We start from the raw sequence: 19,298 nt of genomic DNA on the forward strand, positions 1-19,298 counted from the left end.
CCACCTTAGCCACACTGCAGCATTAGACCCTGGTCTTGCCTTTTAAGATCTGGTTTGTGTGAGTTCCCACTGTGGCGCAGCAGAAACGAATCCGACTAGGAACCATGAGGTTGTGGGTTCGATCCCTGGCCTTGCTCAGTGGGTTAAGGATCCAGTGTTGCCATGAGCTGTGGTGTAGATTGCAGGTCGCAGACGTGGCTCGGATCTGTCGTTGCTGTGGCTGTGGTGTAGGCCAGTGGCTACAGCTCCAATTAGACCCCTATCCTGGGAACCTTCATATTCTGTGGTTGTGGCCCTAAAAAGACAAAAAACAAAAAAACCCAAAAAACTTGTTTGTTACATGCCTATAAAATTTAGCGGCCACAGCCTGCCTGCCTTCCTTTCATCCGTCCTTCCTTCTTTTGTCTGTCTTTCTGTCTTCTTTTCTCTCTCTCTTTTTTTTCTTTAACATGAAGTCAGTTCATTAACAGAAAATAATTTGAGGAGTCCTATTCACAGATGGCAACCATGGCGACCCCCCTTCCTGTAGGTGCTGTTAGAGGGGATGGGGTGATATCCTCAGTAGCCCAGTCTTCATTCCTGAGTGAGTGAGGGCTCTGAGGGCTCCCTGGGCCCCTAGTCCAGGGGTCTTGGTCCTGTGTCCTCCTGTCGCCCTGAGTTTGATGTGGAGAGCAGTGAGGTCCCGCTTCTTGTGCCTCTGAGCTACATCCTGAGTGGCCAACATGGCAGCATATGGAGATGACTCATCTCCATCAGCCTTCACCTTCATCCCACCAGCCACACAACAGATGGTTTCCTTGCCAGAGAGGTCAGTGACATGGACAAAAGTGTCATTGGAGGATGAAAATATGTGACACACCAAATGCATTTTCCACTTCAGCCACCTGAGGACCAAGGCTGATGACCTGTTCTTCCCTCTTTTCTTTCTTCTTGTGAGGTGCCATTTCTATGAGTCTCCTCCAGACTCCGCCACTGGAAAGCCCACAGCACCTTTTTCAGTAAGGCTGTTTATTATTCAAAATCTAACCTTTGAATTAGTTTATAATATTAATTTTTCACTTGCAGATAATCACAGGATTTTGGGGAGAAAGGATGGGAATAAAAAATGGAAAATACAGATACAGCATTAACCAGGCAACATGTTTTGTGTCAAACTAGAAAATTATTCATCTTAACCCAATCTTGGCCAGAGAGCCAAGATTATTTGTTTTCTTTCCACAATTTAACTGCCTATTAATTAATTAATTAATTTTCTATTTATTTTTCTTTTTTTAGGGGCATACCTGTGGCATATGGAAATTTCCAGGCTGGGGCTCTAGACAGAGCTGAAGCTGCCAGCCTATGCCACAGCTGCAGCAACACCAAATCTGAGCCACATCTTTGACCTACGCTGCAGCTCACAGTAATGCCAGATCCTTAACCCTCTGAGCAAGGCCAGGGATCGAAAATGCATCCTCATGAATACTAGTCAAGTTCTCAACCCACTGAGCCACAAGGGGAATGCCTAACTGCCCATTTTAAATAAGGCTCTATCGATTCAAGGTCCACCAGCTTGTCATTCAGATATGTCTTGGGTTTAAATAACTTTAAGGGGTCAGTGAAGAAAGATTATGTTAGGTGATAACAGTATAAATAAGATTAAAGAATGAGTATTAAGCTACTTGTAAAAATAAAATATTTTAACACCTGCGCAAGAAGTTAATAAGTCTTTATAGCATACAAACTAATGCTAATGTAAAATACTCCAAAAGTCCTGCCGTACAGAAGTCCTGTATTCAATTGGAGATAATAACAATGCATCTTGTCAGTTTCATCTACTCCAACATTAAATATATATTAAATATATTAGATTCAATAGTGCAGAGATTCTCAACATGACCACTTCTCGGTATCACCTGGATAGCTTTTAAAAAGCTATTCTGCAGAGATTCTAATTTAATTGATTGGAATAAGGCACTCACAGTCCTTAGATTAAAAATCTCCCCAGACAGTTTTAATGGATAACTAAGTATGAGAACAACCATGATAGCACGTTGTGAAAGCAGATATCTTGGTCACAAGCAGCATTTTAGAAAATGAAATGCAACGTACATGTATATGTAGTGAGGGAACTCAATCCGAAAGTTTGGCGATGGTTATGTTTGTGTCGGATAGAAGTATTTACCGGTTGCTATGCAAAGTATATTTTTAACTCTAGATTATGCTAATCCAATCGTAGGGAAGTGGGCCTCTTACTCACAAACTGAGTTAATGAGGTTTATGTGAAATTATTTCTCTATTCATTAGTACCTTCCTAGGAAATCAAAATGGCTCTGAGAAGGCAGTTGTGTGTAGAAGCTAAGAAAACAGATTCTGGAGCTCAACTATCTGAATTTGAATCCCTGATCTGACAGTAACGGGCCTTAGTGACGGTGGGCAAATTACTCAATTTCTCTGTACCTCAGTTTCTTCAGTTGTGAAATAGAGAAAATAGTACGTGCTACCTGATAGGATTGTTATTAGAATTAAATGAGTTAATGTTTATGTTGCATTACAGTGGCACACCATGGTAATATGTAAATTTAAATATATTTTTATTAAATAAGATAAAAAGAAACAGCAAAACTTTATTCTAGATTGCAATATATTTCACTATCAAAAGAACATAGCCAGGAGTTCTGTTGTGGCTCCATGCTAACGAACCCGACTAGGATCCATGAGGATGTGGGTTTGATCCCTGGCCTCACTCAGTGGGTTAACAACCCAGCGTTGCCATGAGCTGTGGTGTAGCTGGCAGACATGGCTTGGATCTGCTGTTGCTGTGCCTGTGGCATAGATCGGTGGGCTACAGCTCCAGTTCGACCCCCTAGCCTGGGAACTTGCATATGCCGTGGGTGCAGCCCTGAAAAGACAAAAACAAAACAAAACCCACCATAGCCAAAGCATGGGATTTAAAACCAATGATTCACTGGAGAAAGATGTAACTAAAATCAAATCTAATTTCATATTAAACTGACTGCAAGAAAAAATATCCTAGAAATGTTGAGTGAATATGTTCTTAGTTGGTGCCTGTTTGCAAAAATCTTTAAATTGGCTTTATCTGTTATTTTAGCGCATGAATGCTTTACTATTTAATAATGAAATGATTTCTGTCTTTATTTCAATCAAAATGGGATGTGATACGCTGCCTTGTGAAAGTTGCGTGGACATCTTGTAATCTTGTACTGCACTGGGTTCCCCAGCTGAACGAAGCTTCCCTGGAAGGGGTTTCATTTAGAGCTTTTCAGGTTGCAAGTTAAACACAGAAGCAGGAGGAGTGAGTAAAATTTCAGTTGCTGTAGTCACTTGGTAGATGTCAGTTTCGGATTTGGGAAATTATAGGCTCCATGATAAATATTTCAGGCTGCTGAGTACAATGAAAAGTAATTAAAGCAGCTATGACAACAGGTGCTGTATGGGGGAAGTGGTGCCTTTTATCATGAGGTTGTGGGTGCATGTGCTAAATGTGCTCATCATTTTCTCTTTTCTTCTAGTCACTGAATACCCTGGGGAGATTCTTCTATTGCCAGCATTTATAGGATATAATGAAACCACATTAAATATGTATCTGATTGCTACCAACTGTGTAGAAAGCGTATGCTAACTATGGTTATGTACGAACAGCAAGTTAGACTCAGACCAGTGAAGTTCAACTTCACTGGGACTTCTTTGTGTTGACCCACGGGACTTCACTGTTTCATTGACCTTTAATTCAAGCATCAGATATCTCTTCAGTTGTTTGTTTGTTACGAAAACTTTAAGAGGGTTGTAATAAGATATTTACTTCTTTTAGACCTGTGCGTTTCCATATAGGGAACTCCTTACCATATGGCATATGAACAATGGAAAATGATTTTAATCTTATCAGCTTTAAGTACATATTTCTTTGGAATACTGAACACCATTATTTCACAACTTTTCTCATTTAACTCCATCCAACCCATAGACTTGTCCTTAAAAACAAAACGGAAAGGAGTTTTATACAGTGGTTCAATTTTGTTGATAAGGAATTATGTACATATTAAATATCCAAAATGAGGCAATGGATAAGAGAGAGTTTTGTAAAATAAAATGCATAACAAATGACTTCTGATTATGCTTTTAAAAAACTTTCTTTTCTGAAAGGTTAACTAAGAAAATATTTATCTTTGACTTTATACTTGAATAGAAGATGAATGTAATCGAATGGTGATCAAACTGCTTCTTTAAATGTAGAAGTAACTTATATGTATATATTATCCATTTTTTATTATGACTTTCCTTTACACAAGGGTACACGGATTCAGGAGTCATTTCTATGTATATATAGATCAGTACTTGTTCATCGATGACAGCTCTGTGGTATAGAGTTAGGTTTACTGACCTCAGAAGGAAAAAAGCATTTAAATCTGATAATGTGTAGTAATACTCAATTTTCAACGACAAGAAGGATTTCTAGACAGCGTTATCATTGACATTTGGGGCAGATGCCCACTTGTGGTGAGGGCTGTCCAATGCATTGTAGGAGGTTTAGCAGCATCCCTGGCCTCTACCCACTAGATGCCAGTCGCGCCTCTCCCCCGGCCCAAACAATGACACTAAAAATGTCTCCACACATTGTCAAATGTCCCTGGGGGGCAAAAGCACTCCCAATGGAGAACCACTAGCCTAGAGCCACAATCCATTTTGGACTGATGCTCTACTTCATTCCTGCTAGCCTTTCTCTATTCCTTGTCCACACCATGAAGAACCTGGAATCCCGTCCCTGACCACTGAGCATGATGTCCCTAACTGGTCCGATCACCACTGCCTCTGACTTAGATTCTGAGTAAGCTTCTCCCAAACGTTTCTTCCCTGGGCTCCACCTGCCCACAGGGAGAAGAGTGTAACACCACCTAAAACATCCCACCTGGTGTCCTTTGCCACATCGGTGTCTATCCTGGTCTGTTTCTGAACTGCGTTTCTTCCCCAGTCCTTCAGCCAAGTGGCTACCTCTCCAAAGTCTAGTCTAAGGCCTAAATACCTGCTTTCTGTTGCTCCCATTATAGTTTTTGTCCATATCCCAAGATATGAGCCTTTGTAACACCAATAATGACACAAAAACATGTTTAACAAGCAGGCTATAGCAGCCTCCTAGACAATTTCCAAAGCATCTCTACTTTCCTTTAAAAAGTCCTGTTAAAGCTTTGGCATCCATCTGTTAGTTTAAACCCCCTTCCAAAGTTTATTTTCTGTATTATCCCTTGGGGAAATAGATCACATAAAGTAGTACCTCACTTAATATTTAACCTTTTTTTCAAATTCTAGAGTTTGAGTTTTAGCATTAAGGGCTTTGTAAGTAAGATGATGTCCTCTGTCATACTCAAACCTGAACCTCCACAGTCTTTAATGACTGCCTCTACAGGTTTTATGTTCCCATACTTGTGTTTTTCTTTATCTGTAGTTGATCAGAAGCACTTTTCTTAATTATTTCAGTTGTTATGAGCTTAATACTTTCTTATCCTATGCTTGTTTTAGGCTTGGCAAACAAAATTGCATGCAATTTTCCAATTTTGTTCCAAACACAGATCCACCAGGGTTTTACTTTGTTTCATTTTATAAGAGTATTATTTTCTGTTATGAACAATCTTTCTGTTGATTCTGATTTTGAATACCAGGCTATATCAGACAATTGCATTAAAAAACAAAACCAGGAGTTCCCATCATGGCTCAGCAGAAACGAATCTAACTAGTATCCACAAGGACGCAGGTTCCATCCCTGACCTTGCTCAGTGAGTTAAGGATCCGGTGTTGCCATGAGCTGTAATGTAGGTTGCAGACATGGCTTGGATCTGGCATTACTGCGACTGTGCTGTAGGCTGGCAGCTGCAGCTCTGATTCAACCTGTAGCCTGGGAACCTCCATATGCCGTGGGTGCGGCCCTAAAAAGATCAAAAAAAAAAAAAAAAAGTGGCCAGGGATTGAAACCTTATCCTCATGGATACTAGTCGGATTCGTTACCACCGAGCCACAGTGGGAACTCCTCTAGCAGCCACTTTAAAGTAAAAGAAACAGATGAAAATAATTTTAATAGCATATTTTATTTATCCTACACTGTAATGCCCAAATATTATTATTTTAATATGCAATCAATATAAAATTATTAACTTTATATTCTTTTTTAAAAATTAAGTCTTTACGTGATGGAGAATAATGTGAGGAAAAGAATATATACATATATGTATGACTGAGTCACTTTGCTGTACAGTAGAAATTGACAGGGCACTGTAAATCAACTATAATGGAAAAAATAAAAATCATTATTTAAAAAATTAAATATTTAAAACCCAGTATGAATTTTACAATTTTAGCACATCTCAAATGGGACTGTGTTTGTTTCAAGTGCTTAATAGTCACTTGTGGCTTAAGGGTACTGAATTAGGACAGCTCAAGAAACCTCATAGTTGTATTTAGGTAACCTGTGTTTTAAAGAAGATCCTGTATCGTGCCATTTTTATCTCATTTTTAAGATTCTTCTAGCCTCGAGTAATTTCATGGTAGAATGATGCAGCTTTGCCTTAGTCATGTTGTGAGGAATTCAGGGATTGATGGGGACAGGCAAAGTCCCCCTACCTCTACTAGTGGCCATCATAATAGGGACAGGCAAAGTTAGTTAGGAATTCCCAAGGGGAAGATGAAACCAAAGGCCGAAAGTCGAGATTTCAGAGCTAGCTGCTCCTTCTCCATCACAAATCCTAGAATTCTCTTTTCGAAGGAGATTAGTGATTGCCTTACATTTCTCACAGCAATTTGGAATTGGGCACAAGTGATTTTCAGTATAAACCTTTCCTTTCTTTCCTAACATCTTTTTTGTGGTGAGTTTACTTCCTGAAGAGTATAGACCCCAGCTTCCTCTTTTTTTCTTTGAAGATTAATCCAGTGAGTGCTCTGGGAGGGGACAATTAGTCTTTCCCCACCAACGATCTCCATCAGCACCCCTTACCAAACTGATGCTGGAAATGCAACAGCATAGGTAGCAGCAGACTCCCAACCCTACTGCTGTGCAGTTGTCCCTTTTCTACTTAGAGTTTCTAGCATCAGTGCAGTTTAAACTAATCTTAGAAGCAAAATTAAGAGGTTAATAACAGTCAGCTGGACAAGAACACCAGCCTCTCACAGCAACCAAGACTTATGAGACAGAACTGGTTCACAAAATGGGCAACAGAATGTGTTAACCAAAACACAAAGAAACTAGATATTTACAATGAAGAGCTTAGGCGAGGAATACTTTGACCTGTAAGCTGTTTTAGGATAGCTGTGCTGTAATCACAGAGTTTTGTGGAAATAAGTAAAGGATAATTGTAAGTTTTGTGATTAAATCTTGTATTTGCTGAAATTCCATTACAAATTTAGATTCTACCAGTTGAGTTAAGTCAGTTTGCAGGAATCTAACACATGTGGAAATGTGCACAGCAGAATATCCTGAGCGTTCATTCTCACCCCTAGATGAAATCTTTAAAAAAATTTTTCCCTTTTCTTTATACCTCCTTCTTTACCTATATTTATAACTCAAAGGTAGATGTAAGTTTAAAGGAGATAAGCAGAGTGTAGGGACTAGGTTTATGTTTCAAGGCCCCTCAGGTAATCGAGGCTGATATTATGACTTGGAGACCAATGGAAAGGCCCAGCAAAGACAGCTGAGAGGACATAACGAGATAAAACAAGTATGATGCAATGATTAGGCACACATTTGATTTTGTGCTTCATACCAAGCAGGCTGACAACTAGAATATGGAGTCCCATCTAATTTTGAACAGATCTTAGAAAAGAGTTGGCTATAAAGTAACTTATTCTCCTTACTCTGTATGCAACTTCATCTTCTAAGAGCAAAGCAGATGCTAATCTGGGAAGCAGTTCAGCTTGATTTCTAAGCACGGAGTGTTCTGTTCGGAGAAATTTCCCTAATTTGTCACAAATAGTATCACTGAGACTAGGTCCTGAGCAAAGCAACAGCAGCAACCGAAAGGACACTGTGAAATGCAAGCAGAGAGCAGAGACATTTGTCCTTTTCAGGTGGAACAGTGCTGTTCTTCCTGCTGCCTCTCTCCCCTGATGAAAATGCTGGGAAGCCCAAGGAAATAGAAATAGTTTTTAATAATTTTAATCTAGCCCAGTTCTGATTATTGGATTTTTAAAATAATTGTTTGGGAAATTTAAGCATAACTGGCTTGCAACTAGAAAACTTAAAAGCAAGCAAACAAACAAACAAAAGGTAAACTCTGAATGCTGGATGCTTCCCTCTCTTTACTGCCTTGATTTCTTCCAATAAAGAAGACCAGGAGTTCCCGTCATGACGCAGTGGTTAACGAATCCAAATAGGAACCATGAGGTTGCCGGTTTGATCCCTGGCCTCTCTCAGTGGGTTAACAATCCAGCTTTGCCCTGAGCTGTGGTGTAGGTTGCAGACGCGGCTCGGATTCTGCATTGCTGTGGCTGTGGCTGTGGCTGGCAGCTACAGCTCTGATTAGACTCCTAGCCTGGGAACCTCCATATGCTGTGGGAGCGGCCCAAGAAATGGCAGAAAGACAAAAAATAAATAAATAAACAAATAAATAAATAAATAAGACCAGAATGGGAGATTTTTATTGACATTCCTCATGATAATATTTCTAGGAAAATCACAAGTCAGCCGACCCCTGTTTTTTGTGTGTTTTTTTTTTTTTTTACTATCCTTAAAACTTATTTAAAAATTGTATATACAATATCAGACCACTTTCTAATTCCTTCCACAATGGCTTTTTGCCTAAATTATTAGACAAATCATGGAGAAAATATTTTGCATCTACTTAAGAAGGAACTTGATTTTACCTGGATAATTCATCCTTTGCCCTGGGCTGACAGCGAGAGGGCCAAGCTCTCCATATGCTGAACAACATTCCACAATGGCATAAGCACACAGACACGTCTGTGGCTGTTACTACTTGTTTCTATGTCAGAGACGGACAGTTTCACTTCTCAAAACTTTCTTGGATGTTTTTTCTTTCCTTTTCTATATAGATTCTGCTGATCAATGGCAATATACCAACAAAAATTTAGTAAGACTTAACTAGTACTTAAAAAGGCACGATATCGTTTTCCATTTCCTGTGCATGGTCGTTTCTTTAAAAAAACAAAAACAAAACCAAAAAACAGTTCCTTAACATGGTCCTGCATCTGAGGTCCCATGAGAGCCTTATTTTAATCAGTCAACCTGGGTTCAGCATTATCCAATCACATCATTAAATAACCTCTGCTTGTAAATAGTATAAATTTGTAAATGATATAGCATGCGAATTGCCAGATGCCCCAAACTCTAGTATAGTCCAAAACCTGTCCATTAATCTGCTTCCTAGACCAGTGTTCTTATTATTAAATCCTTTGTTTCACTTACTAAATAGGTAGGAACATTGTCTACATGAGGCTACTCTTTAAAGGGAAACACAACCTTTATGCAGATACATAAACTAGCAAAACTTTGCTGAAATCCTAACAATTTGTCTTTGATCTGGCCTGTGTAATGGTAAGTGTTGTGGGGTGTGGAACCTATACTTACGTGCCAAACTCATCATCTTCTCCACCCCACACTGTAAGGAAAAGATAGTTTTGTAAATAGAGGTTAACAGCTGAAAAATCTCCAAGCCCAGCTCTCTACTGAATATTTGGCCTTATTGAAATCAAAGAATCAGAGGACTGGGAAATGATTGGTCCACCTTCAAACCGATCACCTTTCATGTTTTTTGAGGAGGTAAGAAGTTGTCCTGCTTGTAAAGTCTTTCAAAGTAAAACTTCGACAGCCATTCATGTATACTAAATCTTCCCGGTGGGAAAGTATTTCCTATACCCTACCTGAGTTTAAAGCCTCTATAAAAATAGGCAAAAAGAATTGCAGAGACATAAAGACCTATGGGGAAAAAAATCCCTACAAAGAAAACCAAGAGCAATGTTTCTTTGATGGCAAAATTATAACCCAGAATTTCTACAAGCTGAGTAATGAAGAGTTCACAAATTTTCAGATTAGCATATGATTGAATATAATCTGTAACAGTGACATCTGGTGGCTTTTATTATAATGCTGTGGCATCTTTTGTACGAAGCCATGCCATGATTAAATAGAATTATAACATGGCTTTGTGCTTTGTACGTGACAAAATAAACACATGCATATTAGCTTTCTACCAAAGTATTCTTATAAACTTGGTGCAGCAAAACGTCAAATATTTTTGCAAGTTGAAAGGTTTGAAAGTTTCAGATAGGAGTATACAAATTTATATTTTAAACTTAATGCTTTTTAGTCACACTACCATAAACTTGCTGGCTTTAAATTTATGTGTATTTAACTTTCATTCCTTTCTCTCACATTGATGGGAGTGTGGGCTCCAATGGGCATACCCTTTCAGAGAGGCTCCCAACACCAGTCTGTCACTCACAGTAGCTAAAACCCCAGGCCGCCTGGAATCAAGTTAATTCATTGCCCTCTTGAGCTCCACCGGGGCTAAATGGGGAGGGAAGGGTGAATAGGTGAATCAGTATTTTTCTCAGAGTGTTAAATGTTAATGATGACCTTGATTTGTTCGCGTACACCCCTCTCTCCTCCCTGTTCTGAGGTCTAGCAACTCATCCTCTGAAAAAGTTTCTAACCCCAAAGGAAAAGCTGCAAGAACATAAGTAAACAACAAAGATGCTGATTTTAGCTCCACAGAGCTTCTGAACACTGTCTTTCAGCTGGCACTCTTCTTACTGGTCAGAAAGCTGTCAGGAGACTGATCTCTTGGACACTTCCGATCTCTGAAACTTCTTCGACGGTCAGTCTCTTTAAACGACGGTGAATACAGAACTCCTATGCCGTGGTTCTATTCTAAAGGCACTTTCAACCTTGTGTTTTCTGTAGATTAGGCACTAAGACACTTTACATCGGGTCATCTGGTTTAATTTGCACTGTTGAGACCAGAAAAGAAATGTGGCTCAGATAGCACCCTTTGCCCTTGTGTGTGCACTTTGAAGATGATCAAGCTAAGCATCAGGCCAAACTGGTGATGTTTCTGATTATGTGTTATATTTAAATATATTCAAATAAGCAAATTCATTGGCTCACTTCAAGAACTTGCAATTCCTTCCTGCCTTTCTTCCTTTCTTCCTTCCTTCCTCCCCTCCCTCCCTCTCTTCCACCTACTCCTTCTTTCTTTCTTTCTTTCTTTCTTTCTTTCTTTCTTCTTTCTTCTTCTTTCTTTCTTTCTTTCTTTTTTTCTTTCTTTCTTTCTTTTTCTATCTTCCTTTCTTTCTTTCTTTCTTTTCTTTTCTTTTCTTTTCTTTCCTTCCTTCCTTCCTTCCTTCTCTTTCTTTTTCTTTTTGCTATTTTAGGGCCATCCCTCTGCATATGGAGGTTCCCAGGCTAGGGGCTGAATCAGAGCTGTAGCTGCCGGCCTACACCACAACCACAGCAAGGATGGATCCAAGCCATGTCTGTGACCTACACCACAGCTCAAGCAATGCTGGATCCTTAACCCTCTGAGCAATGCCAGGGATCGAACCCTTATCTCATGGATCGCAGCTGGGTTTGTTAACTGCTGAGCCATGAAGGGAACTTGTGGCTTGCTTTCCTTCTTTCCTTCCTTCCTTCCTCCCTCCTTTCCTTCCGTCAGGGCATGTTATTTGTGGTAGATAACAGCACTTACAAGAGAAATACTTTGAAAGCTAAACAAACTATAGTCAAGCAAGATTTTCTTCATCTGAATTGCATTAACAACAAATTGCTGTTTCTATAGCAGTGCATATATTCAGGCAGAGAAAATCCTAGATACAGATGCCACTTTGTAAATAGGTCATGCTGTGGAGTTCAAATTCAAAGAATAAATCAATACTATTAAGTCGGTTTTATTATCTCTTAATCCTTCACAAGGATAAGGAATTCTTTTTCCAGGTATATTGAATCTGTGAAATAGTGAATCAGAATTAGTATCAACTGTCCTTTATGACTTTATATCCATTCTCATAAAAACCAGAAGACTCCTTGATAAACTTTTCCAGTCTGATGAATCATCTAAATACTGAAAACTCCCAAATTGATAATTCCATGTTTCTACTAACCTCCAGACTGTGATAAATATTATTTAACTGGATGTCCGGTAGACATTTTAAACTTACATGTCCAAAGAATTCCTGATCTGCCCGCAAAAGGATCTTCTCCTGCTTCTGTTGGACTGTACCACGTGCTGTTGCTTTGGGCTCTCTACTGTTTCTGTTCCCTCTGCCTGGAACATGCTTTTCCCAGAAAACTTTTTTTTGCTGCCTCTCCCATTTCCTTAAGGTGTTTGTTGAATTCTCATCATCTCAGTGAGTCTTTCCCTGTCCACCTCTGTATGTCATTATCTTCATCCATTCATCCTTGGGCTTGCTATCTTCCTTCTATTTCTGAATTTTCCTCCATCTATCACCAACTGATATACAAATATATAAACTTATGTATTTGTTCCTTATTTGTTTTTCTCCACTCATTTCCCAGAATATAAACCCCATGAGGTGATTAACAACTATTTTATCCACTGCTGCATTCCCAGCACATAGAACAGTGCCTGGGATGTAATAAAAACCCAATGTTTATCTGTCGCTGCATCACTCATACACAATTCCTCAAAGGAGAACTTTCTCTCACATTAACTGGGTATGTAGCACCATGCTCTGATTAATCTTCCCTAAAAAAAAAACTATTATCGGTGTCATAGAGCTTGAAAAGTACTAAATTCACCACACAAAATTCCTTTAGGAATTGGAGACTAGCTTGGTGATCTATGAGTTCATAACCATTCCATTCTGCCTTTATTTTTATTGACCCCCCCAAAATACCTGAAATGCATTTTCCGCTTTATTTTTGAGACCAAAGATTGATTTGCAAATTGGGTATTTCTTTTGTTGTTTCAAATGCACTACTGCCTCACAGGTTAGAGGTAAGTCACTCATTCTCATTATCTATCGCCGTATAACAAACATTAATTTCCTCATGAAGCTAAATTGGGGAAAAGCTTGGCAGAAATAGCTTATCTGTGTTGTAGTCAGCATCATCTATACTGGCTCAAAGGCAGGGGCCAGAGCCACCCTGCAGACTCTGAGGCTCTCAGCTGGAACACGTAGACATGCCTCCTCGGATGGTTTGGGCTTCCTCACCATTTGATGACTGAGTTCCAGGGATAAACAATCCCAAGAGAGAAGCTCAGGTAGAAATGGAATCACCTTTTGTGAACCTTAGAAATCATGCATTGTGGCTTTTGTTGCATTCTGTTTGTCAAAGCCATCACAAAAGTTGTCTGATTTCAAGGCAAGGAGAAGGAGATTCTATCTCCTGATGGGGAGGTGGCAGGATACTGAAAGAGCAGGTGGGACCAGAAATAGTGTTATGTTTCATTTTTGGAAAATGAAACCATCACAGCTACTACAAGGTATTTGAGGTGATTTGAGCGCTACATTGATTAAAATGATATTCTTTTGATACAGTTCTTGGTAAAGATTTAGGATTTCCACAGATAACACATTTCAAATGATCTGTGTGCTGCTGTCATAAAGCAGGTAGTGTGGGGAGTTCCCACTGTGGCTCGGCAGTTAAAGAACTTGACTAGCATCCATGAGGACACAGGTTTGATCCCTGGCCTTGCTCAGTGGATTAAGGATCCGGCATTGCTGTGAGCTATGGTGTAGGTCGAAAAAAAGAGGGTAGTGTGGTAGTTTTAAAACAATGTCTACAAATCTTTGACAATCTTCCCATCAAGAAGTGGACACTCCTGTCAACTCCCCTTCAATCTGACCTGGTCTTGGAGGCTCACTCATAATGAATACAATTGAGCAGAAGTGCCATTTTGTGAACTCTAAGGCAGCTTTTACCGTTGTCATTGGAACACTTGTGTTTGGAACTGTGAGCTGCCATGTAAGAAACCCAATTCTCCTTAGGCTTTATGCTGTGAGGAAGCTCAAGAGACCTTGCTTAGGTGTTCTGATTGACAGCGCAACCAAGATCCCAAGTGCCAGCCCCAAGAGTGAGCCATCTTGGATGCCCAGCCCTGGTGAGCCTTGACAACTTCAGCCCCACATATCTCTGGCTGCAACCATGTGGGAGATCCTAAGTGATGACTGACCAGCCAAACCCTTTCAGAATTTCTGACCCACAAAATCCTGAGTAAAATAAAAGTGGCTGTTTTAAGTTTGGAAGTAATTTATTCTTTAGCAAAAATAACCAAGCAGGTAAGGATAGTGGCCAAGGGAATCTAATTTTTGTGCAAGAGTTAAAATTATAATATTTAATTTTCCATTTGCTATACAAAACATAGGTTGGCTTCAGTGATGAAACCCTTTATTTTTCCTTTTGCAGTAAAATAATTTTAAAAACAGAGTGAAAAACTCTTTGGATTATTGAATCATCAATCCTAATCTTTTACAAGATTGTGAACATGCTGGACTATGCACAAATAAACATGAGACCCCTTTTATGTAGGTTTCAATAGTAATCCTATAGTTGAAGAATATCAAAGTGTAATGAGTTCATAATTGTAGTTAAAGTTAATTACTTAATATTTTAGCTGTTTTGCTGTAATAAATCTGGACAACTTTTTCATCACTAATACTTATCTATAAATATATACCTTGTTATACTATCTTAATACAATTTTAATATTGAAACTCAACAGACTGTTAGATCTTTGAAAAGGTTAGAACACTAGTGAATGTTAATGAGCTTTTAAAAAAATGACACCCTTCACACACACAAAAGCAATGATCGACTATATCTATAAGTTAGAGAAATATTGGAGTGGCAGACTGAAAATTGTGAGACGTAATTTAAGAAGAAAATGAAGGTGAGAGTTCAAAAAGTTGATCTGGTTCTTTCTGCTGATGAAAAATGATCAAAAAACCATAGTAGCCATGCATATATTTTATTATTTTTCATTGTTTCTCATTCAAGGCTGGAGTATTACTAACTCTACAATTTTTTGTCCATGTACAAACTAAGCATTATTTATTTAACTTGATAGAGCAGAAACAAAGGGTGTGCCCAGAGAACACTGCAATTCAGAGAACACCCTCCTCCCAGTGTGCTTGTAAATGCTCCTGCATTCTAGGAACTGCAGTTTGGGTGTGTACAGAGTGAATCTCAATTGTTACAGTTATTCAGAATAAAATCAAATAGTTAGGGACCCAACTTCCTGTAAATAAGAAGGCAACTCTATACTTCCATAAATGTGATAGAACCACCATAAGGCTAAGGAAAGGAAAAGGCTCAAATTTTGCCTTAAATTTTTTTTATTATTTTTGAATTTTCACATATGAATATATTTGAGCTTCTCATCCCTTTCAAAAATCTTGCTGTTTTTGACTTTCAGACATAAAGTGCAGCTTTCGTGAGAACTTTTCAGATCATTTTGTTACCTTTGGGATGGAGCTGAGATGGTTTCCGATTTCAAACAGCTCCAGAGCCCCGACCTTGTGGATCTGCGTGTGTGCCTGCACGTGTATGCCTGCCTGTGGGGGTAAAGAAGCAGCATGCCAGGCAGCATAAAACATTCACTGCAGAGAGGTCCTGAATCTGGTTTGGCAAATCAGGATGCCCCTGTGTAGGAGGGTATTACTTACACGAGCTGCAGCTGTTCTTGTGACTCGAACGTTAAACACATTGGCTAAGGAGATTCTGAAGCCAGTGATAAACAAGTGTCTCAAAGATACATCCATACAACAGCACATGTTTAGCCTTTGATGCACTACAATGGGTGTCCCACATCAGCTTTCTTCTTCTTCAGGTTTCCTGCAGCCCCCCTGACTGTCCCTGTCACCCAGTGCCAGATGGGAAGTGAGAGCTCAGCTGATCCACCTCTTTGTGGTGGAAACCCCCAGAGCTTCAGCTCCAGGCTACAGGTTACCGAAGCCGTCATGAAAAATTCAGAGCTGATATTAACAAGTCTGCTGAAAGTAAAGCGTGTGTCACATTATCTACCCTGCCTTTCAGTTAATACTAAAGCTACTGTCACCAGAAGAAGAACTGCAGACTTGCTGTGTTTGTGTTCAGGACTCTTTGGGTTGTTCTCTGTCGATTCAGAGATAAAAGAAAGATGCTGTAAAAAACAGAAGAGAGAAAGAGCAAACAGTTGAATCTCCGAGAATCCTAGAGAATGAGAAGTTGGTAGAGTGAGTGGGGAGCACGTAGCCTCCTAATACTTGGAGTGCAACACAGAAGTATTTGGCTGCAGGTCCAGCTCTACAGTATCATTACATAATTAGACACGTTTACCCTTAATTATTTGCACATTGCTTCTACATTTCTCTTCTAATAAATCTATTTCATAAAAGTTCTTTTCATTAAAACGTGAGCTGATAAAAATGTTGAATTTACTGAATACTAACTCGGTTCTAAGAACTGTTCTAAGCACTTTTTTAACCTCATTTGCTTCTCACAAAAAGCCAATTAAAGTAGCCATTATTTCTTATTAACACCATGTTACTGACTAGGAAACTGAGGCCCGGAAGGTCCATTGACTTTCCCTGGTCACATAGTAAGCGGCAGATTTAAACACAGGCAGTCTGCCTCCAGATGCTGTGTACTTAACCACTACTTTGTCCCTCCTGTCTGTTCGTTATATTTCAGAGGATGCAGGCAAACCCAAAGGCTACAGCACCACCACACTCCCTCCCCATATCTGCAGAGAACAACAACAACAGCATTTTACAGATGAAGTTGAAGTCTTCTTTGACCACCAAACTCAGTCCTTTTACCCTTGAATCTTCCAGATGCAACGAGGATGGTGAGTTTGGTGTGTGTTTTAAGCAAGAATTTTATATTAAAAATATGTATATAGTATGATATCACCCTATAAATTATTTCCACAGCTTTCTTTTCTCCTCAACATTTTTTTTTTGAGATTTAACCATAGTAAATAGAAAACTTTCCAGGGCAAGCCTAAAGAACTATGTGAATTTGTGAGAATTTAACAAGAGAGAAAGAAAAAAAAAAAAAGCGATAACCCAGCCATAGGCTACAGTACATATATTACCCCATGAGCTGAATGGGATTTAATGGGAGCACATAGGAGGTCTTAGCATGAATGCAATGATTTAGTAGCTCGGCACACACATCAACCAACTGTCAAGCTCCTTTGATTCTCACCCCCCTTTCTAATGAAATGAGGGAGCCATACCTCATCAGAATCTTTAAAGAAAATAAGGAATCTCTTTACAATTCAGAGATTTTCTTTATTTTCAAAATATACTCCTTTAGGTTCCTGTCGGATCATAAAGTCATCCTTAAAATTTCTCCCGGGTTAAAAATGTTGCGTGGCTCTAACGTGATCGTATAGACAGTTTGAAGACATGAAACTAAGTTATTGTGAAGCTTTCATAGTGAAGTTTCCAAATAGCTGAGAACATAGGCGAGTTTTCACTTTACTTCCGACAGATAGAAACTAACATATCATGGAATAAAATATTATATGAATTGACTATTCATAATTTGACCACAACCCAACCCTCTTAGTAATCTAAGCAAGAGCTATTCAGTTGTAAAAGATCAGAACATTATCTGGGACTCGTCATTCTTGGTCTAACCCTTTCGCTGCTCTGAAACACAGTCTTTAAAGATAGGGATGAGAAGGGGGGATGGGAAAGATAAGCAGAGTAATTCAGATATCAATAGATAATATGATTATCCTTCTCTAGCATGTGTGAGTTTTATTAGCATAAATAAGTGCTGTGTAATGAAAATATTTTTACCAGAAAACCATTTTAAGATTTAATTTGTGCTAGTTATTCTCATTTATTTGAAATTCACCATTCAAAGGCCAAGAATAGGATTTACTTGTGTTAACACAGGAGTTTTACGTACAGGTACCTCTTCAATTTCAAAATTGAAATAGTTGCAATATGTCTGATTTTAACAGAATTTCTGGATAGTTGCAGGAGCCATGGAGATCTGTAGTCATAAATCTCACGCTAGTTTTCTCGGAATCAAATAAGCAATGATGCCACAATTACAATTGAATAAAAAAGGAAATTTTAATATTGTTTTACTGTCATTGTGTGTGTTTTTACTCCCATTTAATTATCAGCATTTGTACTTCCTGATAGTGTACTAGTGAGTGAGAGTTATTCAGCTGCAATCTTAAACTCTAATAAGTAAATGGAAAAGAACTTCTTTCTTTTCTTTTCTTCATCTGTGGACAGTTTTCAGTTACCCTAATACTGAGCAAAATTGGCGGGATGGTCATTTTAAATATCATTTGAAAATACATTAAGTAGACAGTAATCTCTTATCTGAATCTACCAGCTGAATGTTTCTGCACTTTGTCTAACTTCTGGGAGGTTAACTTAAACAACATAGCTTCTGCTTTCAAGATTTGTCACTTGAGAATAATTCTAACCCATATCCAGAACCAGTTGTGATAGGCATTGTTTTATCTTTCTTTTCATGACAGTCAACACTGAGGATTTGTATTTTATTTATAAATTTAGTTGCTAAGATGACTTCCATTCCCTGAAGCATTCAATATTTTAATTTATCCTAGTGGACTATAAATTACCTGAGGACAGCTAGGAACAGTGCTTCTTGTGCACTAAGTAGGTGCTTAGTAAATTTTTAGATCTCAGAGAATTCGATTTAACCCAGAATTTATATTTATGGTTTAAATCAAACATTTAAATTTATAGTTTATATTATCTTTATATTCTAAATCAGCACTAATAGCTGTGTAATTTTCAAATTAAAATTTCTAGGGAGCTTCTGTTGTGGCTCAGCATAAGAACCCGACTAGTGAGTTCCCAATGTGGCTCAGTGGAAATGAACCCAACTAGTATCCATGAGGATGCGGTTTTGACCCCTGGCTTTGATCAGTGGGTTAAGGATCCTGCATTGCCATGAGCTGTGGTGTAGGTTGAAGAGGAGGCTTGGATCCCACATTGTTGTGGCTGTGGTGTAGGCTGGCAGCAGTAGCTCCAATTCGACCCCTAGCCTGGGAACTTCGATATCCCGCAGGCGTAGCCCTAAAAAAAAAATCACCCCAAAAATGAAATTTCTACAGTTCGTTTGCAGACTTTAGAGTTTTTCTAGCTTTCAGGTAACCAACATAGAATAGGTAGGCAATGTCGACAATGTTATGTGATAAATCACAAACCTTGAACTTGAGTTCATTCTCAGAACTTGTACTTACAGATATTAGTTCTTCTTACCCAAATTGCACCTCCGTGAAGAACAGGCACAACTTTCTACTTTTTAGATGGAAAAGCAAGAACACAGAGAAGTTCAGAAACTTGTTTAGTAT

General features: G+C 38.8%; 1 protein-coding gene and 1 long non-coding RNA gene across 2 annotated transcripts in view; one reads left to right on the forward strand and one right to left on the reverse strand.

Moving 5' to 3' along the window:
- LOC125137657 (uncharacterized) overlaps nucleotides 1-16,797 on the forward strand; it is a 226,940-nt gene extending 210,143 nt beyond the window's left edge. Inside the window, exon 4 of the long non-coding RNA XR_007137468.1 lies at nucleotides 16,634-16,797. This is a non-coding gene — a long non-coding RNA (uncharacterized LOC125137657). The remainder of the gene's footprint in view (nucleotides 1-16,633) is intronic.
- LOC125137656 (40S ribosomal protein S14-like) lies at nucleotides 493-944 on the reverse strand. The gene is given in 3 exon segments (XM_047798572.1): nucleotides 493-556; nucleotides 558-857; nucleotides 859-944. Coding segments are annotated over 3 exon segments (450 nt in total).
- Nucleotides 16,798-19,298: the final 2,501 nt, after the last annotated feature.

The sequence above is a fragment of the Phacochoerus africanus genome, chromosome 10 (genome assembly GCF_016906955.1).
Source record: "Phacochoerus africanus isolate WHEZ1 chromosome 10, ROS_Pafr_v1, whole genome shotgun sequence".
Lineage (NCBI taxonomy): Eukaryota > Metazoa > Chordata > Mammalia > Artiodactyla > Suidae > Phacochoerus > Phacochoerus africanus.